Genomic DNA, 16,917 nt, shown 5'->3' on the forward strand with positions numbered 1-16,917 from the left:
TCCGGGCAAATCATTTCACCTCTTAACCATTGTATATTGAACGGGTTAAAACGTGCTCTAACAATGAAAAAGGTTTTATTATTACCAAATGCTAGAAATTCTATGACTAACCTCTGGCAGAAATACGCCCGCATTAAGTTAAAATTTTTTCTTTTTTTGTGTGTGTGTAAGGATCGTGGCAATTGTTTGCCACAAGGTATATTAAGGGATATTCTTCTTTGTCGGGTTTGAAAAAGACTTTTTTTAAAAATTTCTAATAATTATTTAGTAGGTGACCTACTTCCAATTATCTAAATCTTGACGTATGTTGTGATAGTATGAAATTTTCAAAAAGTTTTAGTCATCGCTAATTATTCGTTAAAAAGTTATCAACAAAAAAGTAAACAATATAAAGTGTGTTTAACTCTATAATTTGAATTTTATGTAACATAAATAGCACATTTATTTTCATATTTGTACATTTAGAAAACCTTTGAAAGAGAGGGTGTGTGTGTGTGTGTGTGTGTGTGTGTGTGTGTGTGTGTGTGTGTGTGTGTGCGCGCGCGCGCGTGCGTGCGTGCGTGTGCGTGTTTGTGCGTGCGTGCGTGTGTGCGTGTGTGCGTGCGTGCGTGCGTGTGTGTGTGTGTGTGTGTGTGTGTGTGTGTGTGTGTGTGTGTGTGTGTGTGTGTTTGTTTGAGTATTGGCTGAACTATAATAAATATTAAAAACTGAAAATTAACAACATAATTAAGTTCTGTGGGATTTATGTGTTGATGACAGTTTGTCACAAGTATCTCATAATTATTCTGGCCATAATCAACTTATTGATTTTAAATGCAATAACATAACAGCAATAAGTTGCAAATTTACCAATCGAAATAACTTGTAACAAGTATCGAAAACGGGACAACACTATAAAAAGAATAAATATATGAACAAAATAAGAGTTACTGAGGTAGGAAAACACATTGAATTGTAAGATTATTGCGAAAAATGACAGATAGCGGCGATCATTATCATCTTGCGAAAATTTGAAAGTTTGCGCGTGTAATGGTGGCTACGACAAACAGTGCACAAACTGTTCGTCGATCAATATGGTGCTGTACAATGGGCTATACGAATGTACGAGAGAGCTTCTTGTTTTAATTATAATATTTAATGAAATAGTTTCATAAACGATTGAACTTTCGTGATCGTAATAGCAAACTAATATATCTCTATTTTATCTTGAATTATATGTATTTATGTATAAATGTTACGTTATTGTTTATTGAAAGTTATTTGTTCAATAAGAAACGCGTTGTATCAGAGTTTTGTACTATTATCCACAAATCTTTGAAATGATATTTATGACTGCTCCAAATTCTAAATAAAATCTTTATCTTCTGTGGCGTATTAGAAAATAATGTCTCTAAACCCGAGACCTGTAGCACATAAATAACTTTTCGATTTTTCGATTTCAGAGGTGAAACTAGAACTCGAAGACCTGATGTCTGACATCAAGAAAACCGCTAACAAAGTGAGGGCCAAATTAAAGGGTAAGTTCTCACAATTTGAATGCTCATCCACGTAACGTGGTGACACATATTAAATTGATCGATTCACAATCGTCGAGAGTACGTTTCACATTTGCCACACCCGAGCTTTATTTCCTGTGTTCAGTGATAGAGCAGAACATTGAGCAAGAAGAACACACGAACAAATCATCAGCGGATCTGAGGATACGCAAAACCCAGCATTCGACGTTGTCCAGAAAGTTCGTCGAGGTGATGACGGAATACAATCGGACACAGACCGATTACAGGGAGCGGTGTAAGGGAAGAATACAACGACAGCTCGAGATCAGTGAGTATATGTGTGCCATGATTGGCTGCATTGCAACCTCAATGCCTATTCAAGCAGAACAACTCTTTCCAATCTGTCATCACATCGAATTCGTCTCAGAATACGCGTTCTTCATTTAACACTTTTGTTTGTTTCAATTTGAAGAAAAGTTCAAGAGAAAGCACTAAACGATTGTTGTTAACACTTTGAAATAATATCATTTTTCTATTATAACGTTGTTAGTTTTTGACTCATTAGCTTATTATATCTATAATTTTTTTACATCCTGCTGTACAAACACAATAAGGCACGACGACGAGGTCCGCAATCTCAGTTTGTGAATAATACTTATTTAATAATGAGATTAATAATGAGATAAGTATTTGAATAGAGGAGAAGAGGATAATATGGCACCCATTTTCATTTTATTGAATAACTTTGTTTATAATTAATATTTTCTATTGAAACTTGAACGATTACATTTTTCAGAGTGTTGCTTGACAGATTCTAGATTCAAAGTAATGAAATATTTATTATTTAGGACGTGACTTATAGAAATCTAATGCACTGCATAATCGGTGGAAGAAAAAAGTGGTTGTAATATGGTTATTCATAAAAATAATTTTAAAAATAGTTTTAAAAAACACAGTACCTTGTTACAAAATTATATATTTTTAATTTTTCATTGTTCCAATTTTTTTTAATTTAGAATTTTTCTGCGTTCAGAAACTTTAGAAATACCATTAGAAATTTTATTAAAAATATCATTTTATCCCTGTTTAACATTAAACAACAAGCATAAAATGATGTCTCTAATGTTTTTAAACACCGCTTTTTAGAATGACAATTGATTTATCGAAGAAATATTTCGATATAAAAATTTCGCTTAAAAAACCATATTAAACCATAAAATTCCAAGTTATTGTTTTAACTTTGTATAACTCTAAATGTATACGGCCGAATAAAAAGTTAAATAACAAAAAAACACTCGAGTGTATATACATTTGTGTGATAATACACTCAAGTTTAAGAATAATGAGGAAATATATGTAATTAAAGGTTAAAAGTGTACCTTGAAAAAGTTTAGAAGTGCTCAAAAGTAAAAATGCCTTATAACAATTGTCAGTCATTATGTATTGGCATACTAACATCACTACAAAACGGCGGGCTACTAAACAAATAACTTCATAAGCAATTGTTAGAATACATCACCTAATAACGGAAATAATAGGGGTGGCCATATTGTCGACAGTAGCCATAATACTCTCTTCTTCTCTACTACCGATATTTATGATTCAATCGTTCGCTCGTAGAATAAATATTGGTTGGAACAAAAGTTTGTAACATCTTTTTAAGTGAAATTTAAAGATATTTGTTTAGATCTATACATAGATTTATTCAAACATATACGCAAACATAATCGCTACGAACTTTTGCTCCAACTCGGTAATAGCAGCGGAATGACTTGGAAAATTAATTCACATTTGAATTGCGTCTCTTTGTAAGACAAAATTTTTATTTCTTTCCAGCGGGGAGAACGACTACCAATGAGGAGCTTGAGGAGATGCTGGAACAAGGAAATCCAGCCGTTTTCACGCAAGGGGTACATCTTTAATGATCCTATATATACTTTTGCATGTACTAATATCTACGTGAGAAGCGTTAATAACTACCTTTCCTACGTGATTAATCTTACCGCTTGTCACAGATCATCATGGAAACGCAACAAGCCAAACAGACCCTTGCGGACATCGAGGCACGTCACGCTGACATCATTAAACTCGAAAACTCCATCAGGGAGCTACACGACATGTTTATGGACATGGCTATGTTGGTGGAGAGTCAGGTAAGCTCGAGCAGCTTCATGCAAATTTATCTCGGAAAAACTTTATTTAAACAACAAATGATAATTACATCAATTCTTTTTTTTTAATAAAAAGTTTTTTCTAGATGTAACGAAATCGATTGCATGCAAATAATTTTATATATCTTTTTTCATTATTATTTTGAGATATATTATTATATGACAAAAAAATGTTCTGCCGCCAGATACGTAACTTATATGCAAATTGCATACACACACACACACACACACACACACACACACACACACACACACACACACACACACACAGGGTGGGGAAAAAGTACTGTAATAGCAAAATATTTCGAAAACTAAGCATTTTAGAAAAAAATGTTTCAGATAAAAATTATAGGGTTCCAAAAGATCTATTTATTAATATTATCAGTTTGACTTTGGATGGCGTCGCCAAGGTCAGATCGAAATCACATTAACTTTTTTAAATGAAACACTCTATTTTTGATTCTAGAATCTAATAGCTGGTGTCAAGACCTTTCCAAAAGTCTACAAGAAAGTTTATTTTCTTTGAGTACTTTCCGAATTGTGAGCTTGAAAGCTACAGTGTACTGTAACTTTTAAGCGTCATAACTCGGACAGTACTTAACGAAAATAATTTTCTTGTAGTGTTTTGAAAAAGTCTCGAGATAAGCTATAAGAATATGCAATAAAAAATACAATATTAGAGTATCGGCAGTTTCCTAATTAAAGGGTATCGGTACTTCCCTAATATTCTCTATTTTTTATTGTATTTTCTTGTAGTCGATTCGAAGATCTTTTCAAAACATTATAAAGAAGTTATTTTTCATTAAGTATTTTCCGAGTTGTGAGGTTTGAAATTTGTACTGTAGCTTTCAAACCTCACAATTCGGAAGGTACTCAACGAAAATAAACTTTTTTGTAGGGTTTTAGAAAGGTCTTGACACCAGCTATTAGATTCTGGAATCAAAAATAGGATGTTCTATTTAAAAAAGTTGATGTGATTTCGATCTGACCTTGGCGACGCCATCCAAGGTCAAACTAATAAGTAAATAGATCTTTTGACACCCTACAACTTTTATCTGAAACATTTTTTTCTAAAATGTTTAATTTTCGAGATATCTTGCTGTTCCGGTATTTTTCCCCCCACCCTGTGTGTGTGTGTGTGTGTGTGTGTGTGTGTGTGTGTGTGTGTGTGTGTGTGTGTGTGTGTATTTGTGTGTGTATTTATCGCAAATATTGCACAATTCATCAAAGATATTCATCATGAATATTAATGTACTATTTTACGTGGTATATATACAATGATAAAAGCCTAATTTTAATAGTGATTAAACATACCATTGCTGGCTCAATTCTCATATAAGGTTACAATCGTTTTTATAAACATATGAATATTTTATAAGTAATTTACAAATCAATTAATAAAAATGAATTGTTTTTAAAATAATAGTATGTAGCAATACTATAAGTTCAGTAATGTAAGTTCATTGATACGTGCATTTGGAAAAAATAATAAAAAGAAGTAATTTAGTTTAATTTTCAAAAGGTTTAGAACATATTAGAAAGGGAGGCTTGCATTCAACAATTTAATCTTATTTTTTATGGTAAAGTAAAGATTAAGATTGTTGAAAATATTTTCAGCAATAATATATTTTATATGTAATTTTGGTTTCTTTTAAAACTTTTATATATAATAATTATATTTATTTTTATTTAAGTCTATTTATTTTTAAACATCTTGAACTTTATTATTTGGAAAAAAGAAAATTGTTTAAATTGTTCAATCAAATGCACGTTTCAATTTATCTTTTGACCCAAACTATCGATTTGATTAAATGATCGAATGAGATGCTTTATTACGAGATGCTTGAGCAGCATCGCGATTGATTGCACAACAGGCTACACTCAAGTAGTTTGTTTTACTGATTTTAGTTGATATTATAATTTGAAAAATATTTTTGTCTCAATTATATTTTATATTAGTTGCCCGCGATTGCTTAAGTATAACAATGATCCATAAGCAATTAGGAGCGTAGCGCGACGCAGTGTAACAATCCTTTTCTCTTCAGCAATGTTTCTTAGCGAGCCGCATTATGTAACGCGTTTACTATCTGCTAATCAAAGGGAAATTTCTTCAACATGTTAAAATCTCACGTTTTTCCATGGACATTTAATTATTTATTTGTATCCATTCTCTTAGTAATTAATTATTATTTTCTCTTCGTTGTCTGCTTAAAACTTTCTCCATTTTCCGCGAAAAACTTGAGATTTTATTTCATTGCTTTCTTTCTCTGCATGATAGCAATTATTAATTAATTAATATAATAATTAATAATAATATTATTAATCTTTATTTGTCATGGTACAGTTTGTTCAAGTTCGATGATTTTTTTTTTCGTACAACGAAACAAAGTAATTACCGCAGTAGCTTATTTCTATAATTTACAACCATTAATTATATTTTATATGATTAATGGTTGTAAAAAAAAACAGCTTTTCAGTAATGTCAATTAAAAATATTATAAATCCTCCGATACAATCTTAGAATTACTATTATTATTTCAATAAAATGTATACTTATTATTACTTATAATTTTGCCATAATTATTGTAATTTTTTTATAAATCGGGCGTAACTATAAACGCCATCGATTTTTGGCGGTAATTACTTTGCGTGTTATCGATACCGGTGTACGAGCTGATGCATGTTAATAAGAAAAGAAAAATCGGCGAACAGTTTAATTACTGGCCTTGCCTTATTCTTGAGGACTAACACTCTCTCTTCCCCTGTGTTACGCTGTGTGGATTCGCGCCGCGCCTCCTACCTTAGGGCGAGATGATAGATCGCATAGAGTACCACGTGGAACACGCGGTGGACTACGTGCAGACGGCCACGCAGGATACCAAAAAAGCACTCAAGTATCAAAGCAAAGCTCGACGGGTGAGTCCTCCCCAGATATCGCGCTGAAACCATTTCGTTCGCGTCTAATTGGTCACTCTTGTTTTTTTTTCTTCCTATTACTCCCGCATCCCTTATCCTCCTGTTGTCGGTAATCCTATTTTGATTTTCATCTTGTTCCTCTCACCCTTTTCCTACTGAACCCGCTTTATTTATCCATTGTTTAATTATTACGCTTTTGTTGATACTTATCTTGCTCTATAATTCTGTATTAATCTATATTAATCGGTGTACATCCATTCCACACTTACCCATCCCTTTACGACGCGTGAGCAACTAACGACGGCGCTTTGTGGGTTTCTTTCTGTTTATTTTTGTAACACTTTATTTTGTCGGTCGTTGGTATTCGTGTCAATTCGCGCTCGATCGTAAACGATATATAACTGTATATATCTATATACGTGTGTATTATTGTATGTGTACGTGTTATACTCTTTCTCTTTTTCTCTTTTTCTCCCCCTATACATATACTTATACATCGCTCTCTGTATTCTGTCGAAACATGGGTGTGCTAATTGTGTGCCTCTGTCCATCAACTGCTCTCTTTACTACTATTACTCATACTACTAACCCTGCGTATTAATCTCTATGTCGATACTAAACGGATACGTGTATGACTGTGTGTCGATGTGAAAACACGTCGTATACGTGCCTGTGCATACAACACGTGCGTACAATGCTGGGGATCTGGCATTCTCCTGCGCAATGGGGATGCTGCTTCTCTTTTTCTCTCCATACTCGCCGATTATGTGTACATAAATGTAACCCTGGGTGCACTCGAGGTTGTTCCCCTCGACGAGCGAACCTGGTCCTACCTCAAAATCCTCCATCTCCTTCCTCTTCATTCGTTCCGACCCTCGAATCCCGTCCTTGAGTCCCACGTGTGGTACGGCAGGGTGAGATGATGGACAGCATTGAGTACTGCGTGAATCAGACCGGCGACCACGTGGGCCAGGCTCGGGGCGAGCTGATCAAAGCCGAAGAGTATCGAAGCAAGGCTCGTAAGGTAAAGAACATCAAACACCAAACACAGGCACGCGCCCGAGACTCGGGTCGAAACTGAGCAAATCTGTTTCTCGCGTAATATGACAAAACGAAGAGCCTTCCGAAGAAAAGAAGCAGATTTCACGAGTTTCGGATCAGCTCGGCTGACATGAACGCTGCTAACTCTTGAATAAATTACAAATAGAGAGAAGTTTTTTGATTTTTCATCTGAAAATACCATCGAGAAAATACATTCCTTTTTCGCCTTTTCTTTTGTTCGTTGGTATCGTGAATCTTGAGTTGTGGATAATAACTTCTTTAGAATCTATTTAAGTATGGTCTTTTCTCGTGAGTTGATTCAGAGAATTTACCGAATTTTACTAAAGTACAGTACGCGCGATAAGGAATCGTTTTACTTGGCGGCGTTCATCAAAAAGACGACATCGCGAATGAATGAAGCCCGGCAAAAGGAGCAAAAAGGAAGTAAGTGCCTATTCAACGGGGATTCGAGAGAGATTTATTTCAAGTTTTATCAAGTACGACGGCGGAGTTCAAAACATTATCGCAGAGTAACGTTCTTCTCTTGCATTGTTATCATTTTCTCCTCTCCGCGTCGCGCGCTTTGTAAAATTTTGACCTTTCTATCCCCATTCCTCAAAGCGAATATTTTCACTTGCATACGTTTCAATTGGAAATCGGTTTTCCGCAGAGAATAGATGTTAAGAATAGTAAATAACCTACTGGTTTGTATGTACTTACATACTCGATTTAAGAATATCCAAATTCAAATATGAATTTTTAGGACAAAGAACAAAAGCCTTTCAAAATTTTTTTTTCTTAAGAGGATGTTACAGTGACCGAAGAACTTTCTCGACATCGGCACTATAGATTATTTTTCGAGGGAGACCAGGCTATCGCTCTTTGTCTAACGCATAGATCTGTCTTAGTTTTTTAATTATTTCGCCATCTGCGAAAAGACGTATCAACTACAGTTGGGCTCTGCTTGCCATTGTTTACGTGCGCGAAATTTGTACACGTATAGCTGTTTACCTATTAAACTTTTTTGTTAGGTTTTTGACTGGAATGACACACAGTCAGTGTTGTTTGTTAGAGTTTTCCTGAAGTCCGGGCTGGTCTCATTTCATACATACGAGCTACAGAACGTCAGTAAATGACAAAAGTTAACCTCGGTTGACCGAACCACGAACCAAAAATAAATAAATTTTTAACTTTTTGTTCGATTTTCTCGTAAAATTTACCAGCCCGAATTTTGTTTTGCTGCGTACTCTTATTCTGCAAAAGGATTTTGTGATCTGTAGAGCCAGTTCGAAAATTAATGAACACTGTAATGTGTCGGTAATTTCCGTCAGTATAGCATCCTCTTAAACTGTATTTCCTGGAATGTAAGAAAAAAATCGAAAATTTTAATATCATTCTTGTGTATTAGTGTAACACGTAAGTTACTGAAACAGCAAAATTGGCAAATATTTATTTTAAACATTTGATTTTGGAAATGTTTGATTCAACGTGAATCAATTTGCTGAAATTTCTTTTTGCTCCTGAAATAATTTCCTTCGTCTCTGATACTACCTACGATCAGGCACCTCGCATCGAGTGGGATCCGAACCTTGTTTCTTGTGATTGACCTTCAATGTCTAGTGTATAGTGCACTCGTGCTAATCATTACTGTTTTTTATGTTACGTTTCGCGATCGAAGTCCATCGTGGGATCGCGGTAAAAGAGATGAAGTGTAATCGATGTCGAGTAGAGTAATTGTTCAACGATAGATGAATGCGCTGTTTTCTAGATTTGCACAGAGACGATGTAATGAAGTAGGTAGCGGACGAACGAGTCTTTATGGTCGGGTAGAACGGTTTGGTGTTTGTGAATATCTAGTTTGCAAACGCACTAGCATCATTAGTTGTATGAGGAATGTGCTTGATTATAATTAACAGTAACATTCTCTTCTCTAAGAGAGTCATCGTCCCTAATATATCATATACACAGTAATTATTTTTAAGTAATATATATGTTCTTGCTCCTCATTAAAAAAACTTACTCAAAATATTTTTTTTTTATCTTAAAGAGAGCAGAGAACAGAAATCTAATAGTCGATTTTGGATTCATAAAATTTCATTAATATACTATTGTGGCGATTTAGTTTTATGCTACACACATGTATTTATTACAGAACATACACATTTACACATTAAGCACACAACCATGTACGATTATGCACACATACATGATCGAAGATCGGTACCAACCACATATCAATGGACACAGAGAGAGTTCCTTTTCTTACATTTGAATTCTGTAATAATTTCGAATTTAATCGATAAATTGGCAAATTGTTTGTATTGATTCACTTGTTCACAACGTTTCGACCTAAGGTTCAAGTCCTTTTCAAGTAAGTCGGTTAAACAATATTACTTTAAAAATCATTTGTTCAGAACACACGAACGTCCAAGTTTTTTCCAGAAAATTTGTTTATACAGTAATGTTTCCATTGTTAAAAATCTGTATAAATTAATAAAGCTTGGTAAAGATGTTACAGTAACGTAAATCAATACTTGTAAAAATCATATGTATCTTTATAGAACGAAGATTTGCAACTCAGTCAATATACAGATTGAAAAGGACCTGAACCCTAAGTTGAAACATTGTGAACACTTGTTAAACTTTTAACCAATAAACAATTTGCTAATATGTCGACTAGACTAAATTTGGAATTATTTATTATTTTCATCATTGCTAACTATGTACATTTAAATTCTGTGAACCCCCGATAGAAAATAGAAAAAACTCTCCAAATATAATGTCATATCACACAGACTCGAACACATGTGAAATGATACATACAATTAGACTCTATTTTGAAATAAATTTCTCAATTTCTTGCTATTACCACAACGATACAAAACTGTTCTTATTTATTATAGCAAATTCGATTGCTATTGTTTTTGCTATACATTAAATCTATTGTACATTAAACTTATCGAAGTATAAAAGTAAAATGCAAAAATATCTCGAATAATAAAAAAATCGATATTTTGCCAAACAGCACAATAAAGTATATTAAAACGTATTATATTTCATAGTTTAAATCGTTTATATATTTATATTGAATACACATTTTTATGCCGATTTATGAACGACGGCTTTAATGTACACTAATGCGTTTAATCGAATTTGCTATCATAGATATAGAAAGATTTAATTTTTTTTTACATATTTCTAAGATAATGTTCTACTTTATTAAAATATTAGAACATTATTATGCCCATTAATCAAACTTTCAGTTTTTTTTTTTTTTCTTATCAAATTTGGCTTATAGAGAAATATTTTATTTCATATTAAAATAAAATTATTATCGCCACTTAAGTCTAAATTTATTTTTATTTTGTGTGACTAACTGCAATTGTTTTTTCTTGTATTTTTAACCGTATTTTTATCTACAAATTAACATTTAACTAACAAAGAAAGCAAATACATTTAAAAAAGTATTTTTAACAAAACAAAAATTACAGCGCCTCGAGGAAAAATAAGATTTTTTTCCTCTCTTCTTTTTGTGATCACGCTCCATTGATTAAAATCATCATCTGTAGTCATCATTTGTATGCGGTAATGCAAGCATGAACAAATACTTGATTCACATATACTCGCTTCTCTCACACGCTTTTTCCTATCGCTTCTTCCGTGAGTTTCGGGCTTTGATTTCTGATCCACTGCACTCGTACAATTGCAAGGTTTTTTCTTCTCTCTCTCTTATTTCATTCTTTTTGCCGTCACCAAAAATATTTTTCTTGTTCTCTTTCTCTTTTTACTTTCTTGATTTTGCGAAGGTACGTATGTATTTACATTCGGCTTTCTTACAACTTGCTCACGAAGCACGCCGTGTAATATTTTTATACGAGCATTATTTCTATACACCCTCTCACTATCTTTTACTCTCTTTTCGATTTTTTGATTCTTTTGACTCTATTGATAAGGTGCATACGTATGTACCTTATACGTGGCCTTTTTTCTGCTTTTCTGTCCACAGAAAATGATCTTCATCATAATCTGCGTCCTAATATCGGTGGTCATATTAGTCGCCATAATAATAGGGTGCCTTCCGAAATAAACGGCCGAGGGAGATGTTTTTCTGTGGGAGAAGGAAGGGTACGCGGAGGGAGGGGGGGGGGAAGGAGGGCAAATGAGAAAAGCTTCAAAGGAGAAGGCAGAGAGAGAAAGGGAAAATAAGTGCAACGCGGTAGCAAAAACGTCTTAATAATAATATTAATAGTAGTAATAACATAATAATAATAAAATAACAATAATAATACAGAAATTTAATTGCGGACAACTTGGGGAAAATATGTGAGATCGATCGAATGTGCAGTGTGATCAGAAGTTTCGGGAGGAAGGAAAAAATCGCTCGCTGAAGCAATTATGGTGGCGGTCGCCTATGTGAGCTGTGAACGTGTCCTCAAAATCGCACGTGTGCTAAACCGAAAGAAAAAAAAAAAAAAGAAAACAAAAAAGGAAATAGGAATGCAAATAATAAAACGAATGTCCCGCGCTGATCCTAATAACACAAGTTTCTCCGTAATCTTACGACGATAATCCTCCGACTAATCTGTAACGATTAATTAACGTAATAATCCGCACTCTTGCATCCGCTCGTTTCATTAACAGTAAGTACACTTCATTACAACGCTCGACGTTCCTCCAGATCGTGAATATGTTGAAATGCGATGCGATCTTCCCGAGATGCGGCACTCTTGGTTCCTGGATACCCCCGTCTTATCAGTTTTATTTGTGCAAATAATCGATAATTGTGCTTGCAACTAACCGCAGAAAACTGTAAAGACGAGGAAACGGCCCAATTTCTGAAGGAAACTCGAGATCATTCGTCAGAAATCGTTGATCATTTTATCGATATCAGATTGCATTCGTCATTTGCCATTTATTTGACAAAGTAACGAAAATTTTGTTCCGTACTTCGAGATATACGAAATTAGTTAGCATTAAATACAATAAGGTTAATCATTCAACAGCACTTTGATTCAAGTCTTTTCTATTGTCGTGTATATTTATGTATTTGTGGTACATATGTATATATATATACTTTTATAGTTATTTGTTAAAATTCGTTGATGAGGCGTATTATTCTACTACATAGATGTTTTTCAAGTTTGCCACATGTGCTACATTTTTTATCTGTAAATTCTACGAGTAACCTGAATGTTAATGCAATTCTAAAATCTGCCATTTATTCGTAACAATATATAGTAAATGTTTAAAAATTGAGAAAAGTCCAATAAAATTTCTGTCAGAAGAATATTGGTTCCATATTGCTTAAGATGTATCCAAAGATAACGAAGGGGAACGTTCTGTATAATATTTATTAGTCATTGAATCAAAGCAATAAAATATGAAAAAGATACCGGAAGAATATTGTCAATACAGATTTAAAAGGTAAATTTTATGCTAGCTAAATGAATGCGAGTTTAATAAATATATACGTTTTAATTAAATATCCAATAATGTGATTAAGCTCGAAGTCGGAACTGTCATTTCATCTCGAACGTTCATCCAGAACCGTCGCGATTTCAGTTTAATCATGAAACTGCCATTCCGTTTTTCTTTTTCCTTCTCTTTGTTTTTCCAAGCGGTCATGGAATTATTTTATTTTGCAGAAATTGTTCCTGATAGCGATCTGCGTGACGATAGCAGTCATCATTCTGATTATCATTCTGGCAGTTACCTTACAGTAGTTTAAGCGTGCGCGCGCGACAGAAAAAAATAAACACATTCGCAGAGTAAGTTTGACGGAGCAAAAAGGATCGAACAAAGCGGTATAAGACAGATATTTTGGATTGTCGAAATGCCCGTCATCCCTTACTGTTGTCTCTGATGATGAGCCAGAATCGTAACGGAGATTGGCGCCGATCACGTCGATCTTAAATCTCCGCCGGGAGGTTCGGACACGCGTCGCCGAGTCCGGCAAAGATATCGCCGATATCCCGCGCGCACACACACACACACAAGACCGTTACGTTTATTTATTATTGATTCTTAATAAATTTTATGTGTTTATACGTTTATTTATTGTCAGCCGTAACAAATTATTAATTTTTTGCGTACTTTCACGTTTATTCTAACTTCGGATTAACTATGCAGTTGTGTGTTGAATTCGGCAGTGATCAGAATCCATTCACATCGTGCGATAGTTTCCCGGAAAATATCTCGTAGGCATCGTAAACGTCGTAACGCCAGTAAAAATAAGTGAGAACGCTGGTGACACGCGTGTTACGGGTCTCGGTTATATCAAAACAAGTCATCATTTACTTGTTAGCGGAGACTTGTAATAGAGTTTCTATCGCGCCTCGATACGTCAGAAAATGCGCAAAGTCGCGATGTTAATCTTTATTAAACTCCTTCGAAGAAAATGTCCTTTTTGCTGAGAAATCGATGCGACAGTTTATATAAACTTGCGGAGCGATGGTTCTTGAAATTTTCAAGAAAATATGGTCGGTGCTCGTATACAGATTAAACATTGTGTTTGTTTAAAATGCTGTCGTGCATCGTGAGTTTACATTAAATCGCAGAAATGGGAGGGCAGGGAAAGGGGGGACCGAGAAACACCGAGTAAAATTGTCGAGGTCGGTGTTTTCTTTGGAATGAATGGGGATTGATATGCCATCGCCGATAGCTTTTCCTCGTATTCGGGCGCATCCTCGCACTGCCTTTTGTTATTTTTTTTTCACGTTTATTATTTTTACCACTTCATCATTCCTAATTCAAGTTTCGACGCTAGCAAATAACGAGCGAAACGATTGCACAATCACGAATCACGTGCGCTACACGAGTTCAAACACACGCGCCCTTTTCCAAATCGTCTTCGCGCGAAACTCGCCGTCGATTTTTAATAAAAAATTCTCGTATAATTCCATACAAAGTGTAGCGACAGCAAACTGAACTACTCATTATTTTCTTATTTTATTTCCTTTTCTATATTTATCGCCAACGAATATTGATAATCGATCTCGACTATCATCGCCAGAAAGAAAATTATCAGCAGTATATAAAGCGCTCGGAATCACTTAAATGAGACGTAAACATATTTTACTTTCGAATTCTCATCTTCATCTGTTATTTAGTGAAAAAATTAGTGAAACTGTTCGAATTGAGTAAAGTCAGAACAAAAGTTGTCATATTAAACTTACAATATAAATTTAAAAATTAATTGAAAAATACTTTTTTCTTTAATATATTACACAAATTGTTGAATTGAAAGATCTCCTACAATAAACAACCAAGTTCAAAAAAGTTAAATTTGATAATCCTTGAGAAAAATTTACAGGAATCCTCGAATGACCTTCATACAAAGGATTCATTTCTGAATAACTTTGCTTTAATAATTAGAGTCTCTTATCATTTCTAAGATATATTTAAAGTTAAGGGGATGCTAAAGTAAAGTTTAGTAATTTTAGTGATAAATACATACTTTACATAAGAAACGGAGCTCGGCTAACTTTGATCTTGACATATAGTATGTTACCAGTCTAGGATTGCAAAATTCAAAAATCTAAATTACCGGATATTTTCTCTTTTTTATATTAATAAAACCTAATTGAATAGTAATAATAGTAATAATAATCATAAGATTAAAATAAATATAAAAACTTTTATAAAGAAAACAATATTATTATTTTCCAAAAAGTTTTAAAAACAGAGCTTGTTTGAATAAACCAATAAACTATTCTTTTATTTAATATAAAATGCATTTTATTGTTAAACAGAAAATTAACACACATAACGCCACAAAAATCGTCAAACGGTCTGCTAAATGATACTGCTAGCGGCGTTCGACTACTAGTAGACACTCGAAATGAGGAAACATTATTGACATCCAAATTCTATTTATAAATTTCTTTTTATAATTAAATTTTATTTTACTAATTGATTATACTTGAAAACCGGACATATAATGTCCAGTTTGACTTGCCAATCGGATATCAGATAAGACTAAAAACCTGACAGTATAGATTAAAATTGAACAGCTGCAACCTGCCACATAGGTTTTCGATTTTTCATATAAAAGCAAGATCTACATCCCCCCCCTCTTCTTTCCCCATTTACAGAACAAAGTTTATAATTGTACAGTTCCATATAGATTTTCAACTTTCCACGCAAAGCGAGGTTTCCATCCGCCCTCTTTCCCGTAAAGAAATAGCAAGCATAACAAAGAAACGTAAATACTTATTAGTTTTCACTGTTTTTAAGTACAATATAATCAGAATTAAGTAAGTTGTTTATGAAATCAACTTAGTTTTGTTAAAAATTATACAAATAAAAACTCAATTAAGAGTTACATTAAGATTAAATTAACTTAAATTATAAAAGTTAACTTTGAGAAGTATTATTCATATTATATTAAAAATTTGTATTTTTTAAAGATAGATTGCTCAAAACATTTATAATATGGATCATCAAATAAATTTTTAGTATTTTGTTTATAATTTCATATAAAGTATGAAATAACAAAGAAATATTGTTTTGTGCGGGATTCTATTGAAAACAATTTTTTTGCATAATTAACGTAAAGGGAAAAGTAACTAAATAAAAATGTGTGTTTTAAAAATAACTATTTAACGTTGAAAATTAAGTTTAGTTAAGTTAATAATTTTTTAACTGTATTATTAACTTTGTAACTAGTTATTGTTCGACCCTGAATACAGAGTCTATAAATTATAAGAAAATAACATATTCCAAGACATTTTATAATTCTTAATTTCAACTTCAGCTGTATCTTTTATGTATAATATAAGAAACTGCCGCTTTTAATTGTTAAAGCAAATTACTCAGGATTGAATCCTCGATATAACATACATCAAGATTAAGGCTATTCAAACTGAAGGTTTACTAATATTTTTTCTCTGATATCATATATAATTTATTAAATTTTTATTGAATTTTTGCGAGATTTTATACCTATTGAGATTTCAATCGATTAAAAAAATATAATTTAAACCTCGAGTATGTACGTCTTCGAAGACGAATGTTTTTAGAGATGCAACGACAACGAGTGCGAAGATATTCAATTTCACATTATCAATCTTCGTTCTTATCAATGTTTGTTGTCGCCGCAGATTCGTTTAATATTGTAAAGTCTCAGCAATACTCTCTAGATAACAGAGAGAGAGAGAGAGAGAGAGAGAGCCGTCTGAACCGGCGCGGTACGGAGATAAGCTGAACCGGCGGCGCGAGTTGGAACTCACGGGGATGCTTCCGGATTTGTCCCAGAACTGATCGATCATTCCTGCGCGAAAATGCGACAGAGA

The 16,917-nt window shown here is 33.5% G+C and overlaps 1 protein-coding gene across 6 annotated transcripts in view; it reads left to right on the top strand.

The window, feature by feature from the left end:
- The window catches only part of LOC105203548 (syntaxin-1A), a 145,975-nt gene that overhangs the window by 114,845 nt on the left and 14,213 nt on the right, over window positions 1–16,917 (top strand). Inside the window, exons 4-10 of one of the 6 annotated variants that reach the window (XR_005575208.1) lie at window positions 1,443–1,517; window positions 1,642–1,824; window positions 3,333–3,406; window positions 3,512–3,649; window positions 6,473–6,583; window positions 11,631–12,264; window positions 13,270–13,677. Coding sequence is in view for 5 of the 6 variants with exons in the window: in XM_026139919.2 (XP_025995704.1) it covers window positions 1,443–1,517; window positions 1,642–1,824; window positions 3,333–3,406; window positions 3,512–3,649; window positions 6,473–6,583; window positions 11,631–11,711 (662 nt within the window). In the remaining variant the exon portion in view is untranslated. Of the gene's footprint in view, window positions 1–1,442; window positions 1,518–1,641; window positions 1,825–3,332; window positions 3,407–3,511; window positions 3,650–6,472; window positions 6,584–7,496; window positions 7,608–11,630; window positions 15,700–16,917 lie in introns of those variants that run through there. The other 5 variants (XM_026139921.2, XM_026139919.2, XM_026139920.2 and 2 more) reach the window with 5 other exon arrangements.

The sequence above is a fragment of the Solenopsis invicta genome, chromosome 1 (assembly GCF_016802725.1).
Source record: "Solenopsis invicta isolate M01_SB chromosome 1, UNIL_Sinv_3.0, whole genome shotgun sequence".
Taxonomy (NCBI): Eukaryota; Metazoa; Arthropoda; class Insecta; order Hymenoptera; family Formicidae; genus Solenopsis; species Solenopsis invicta.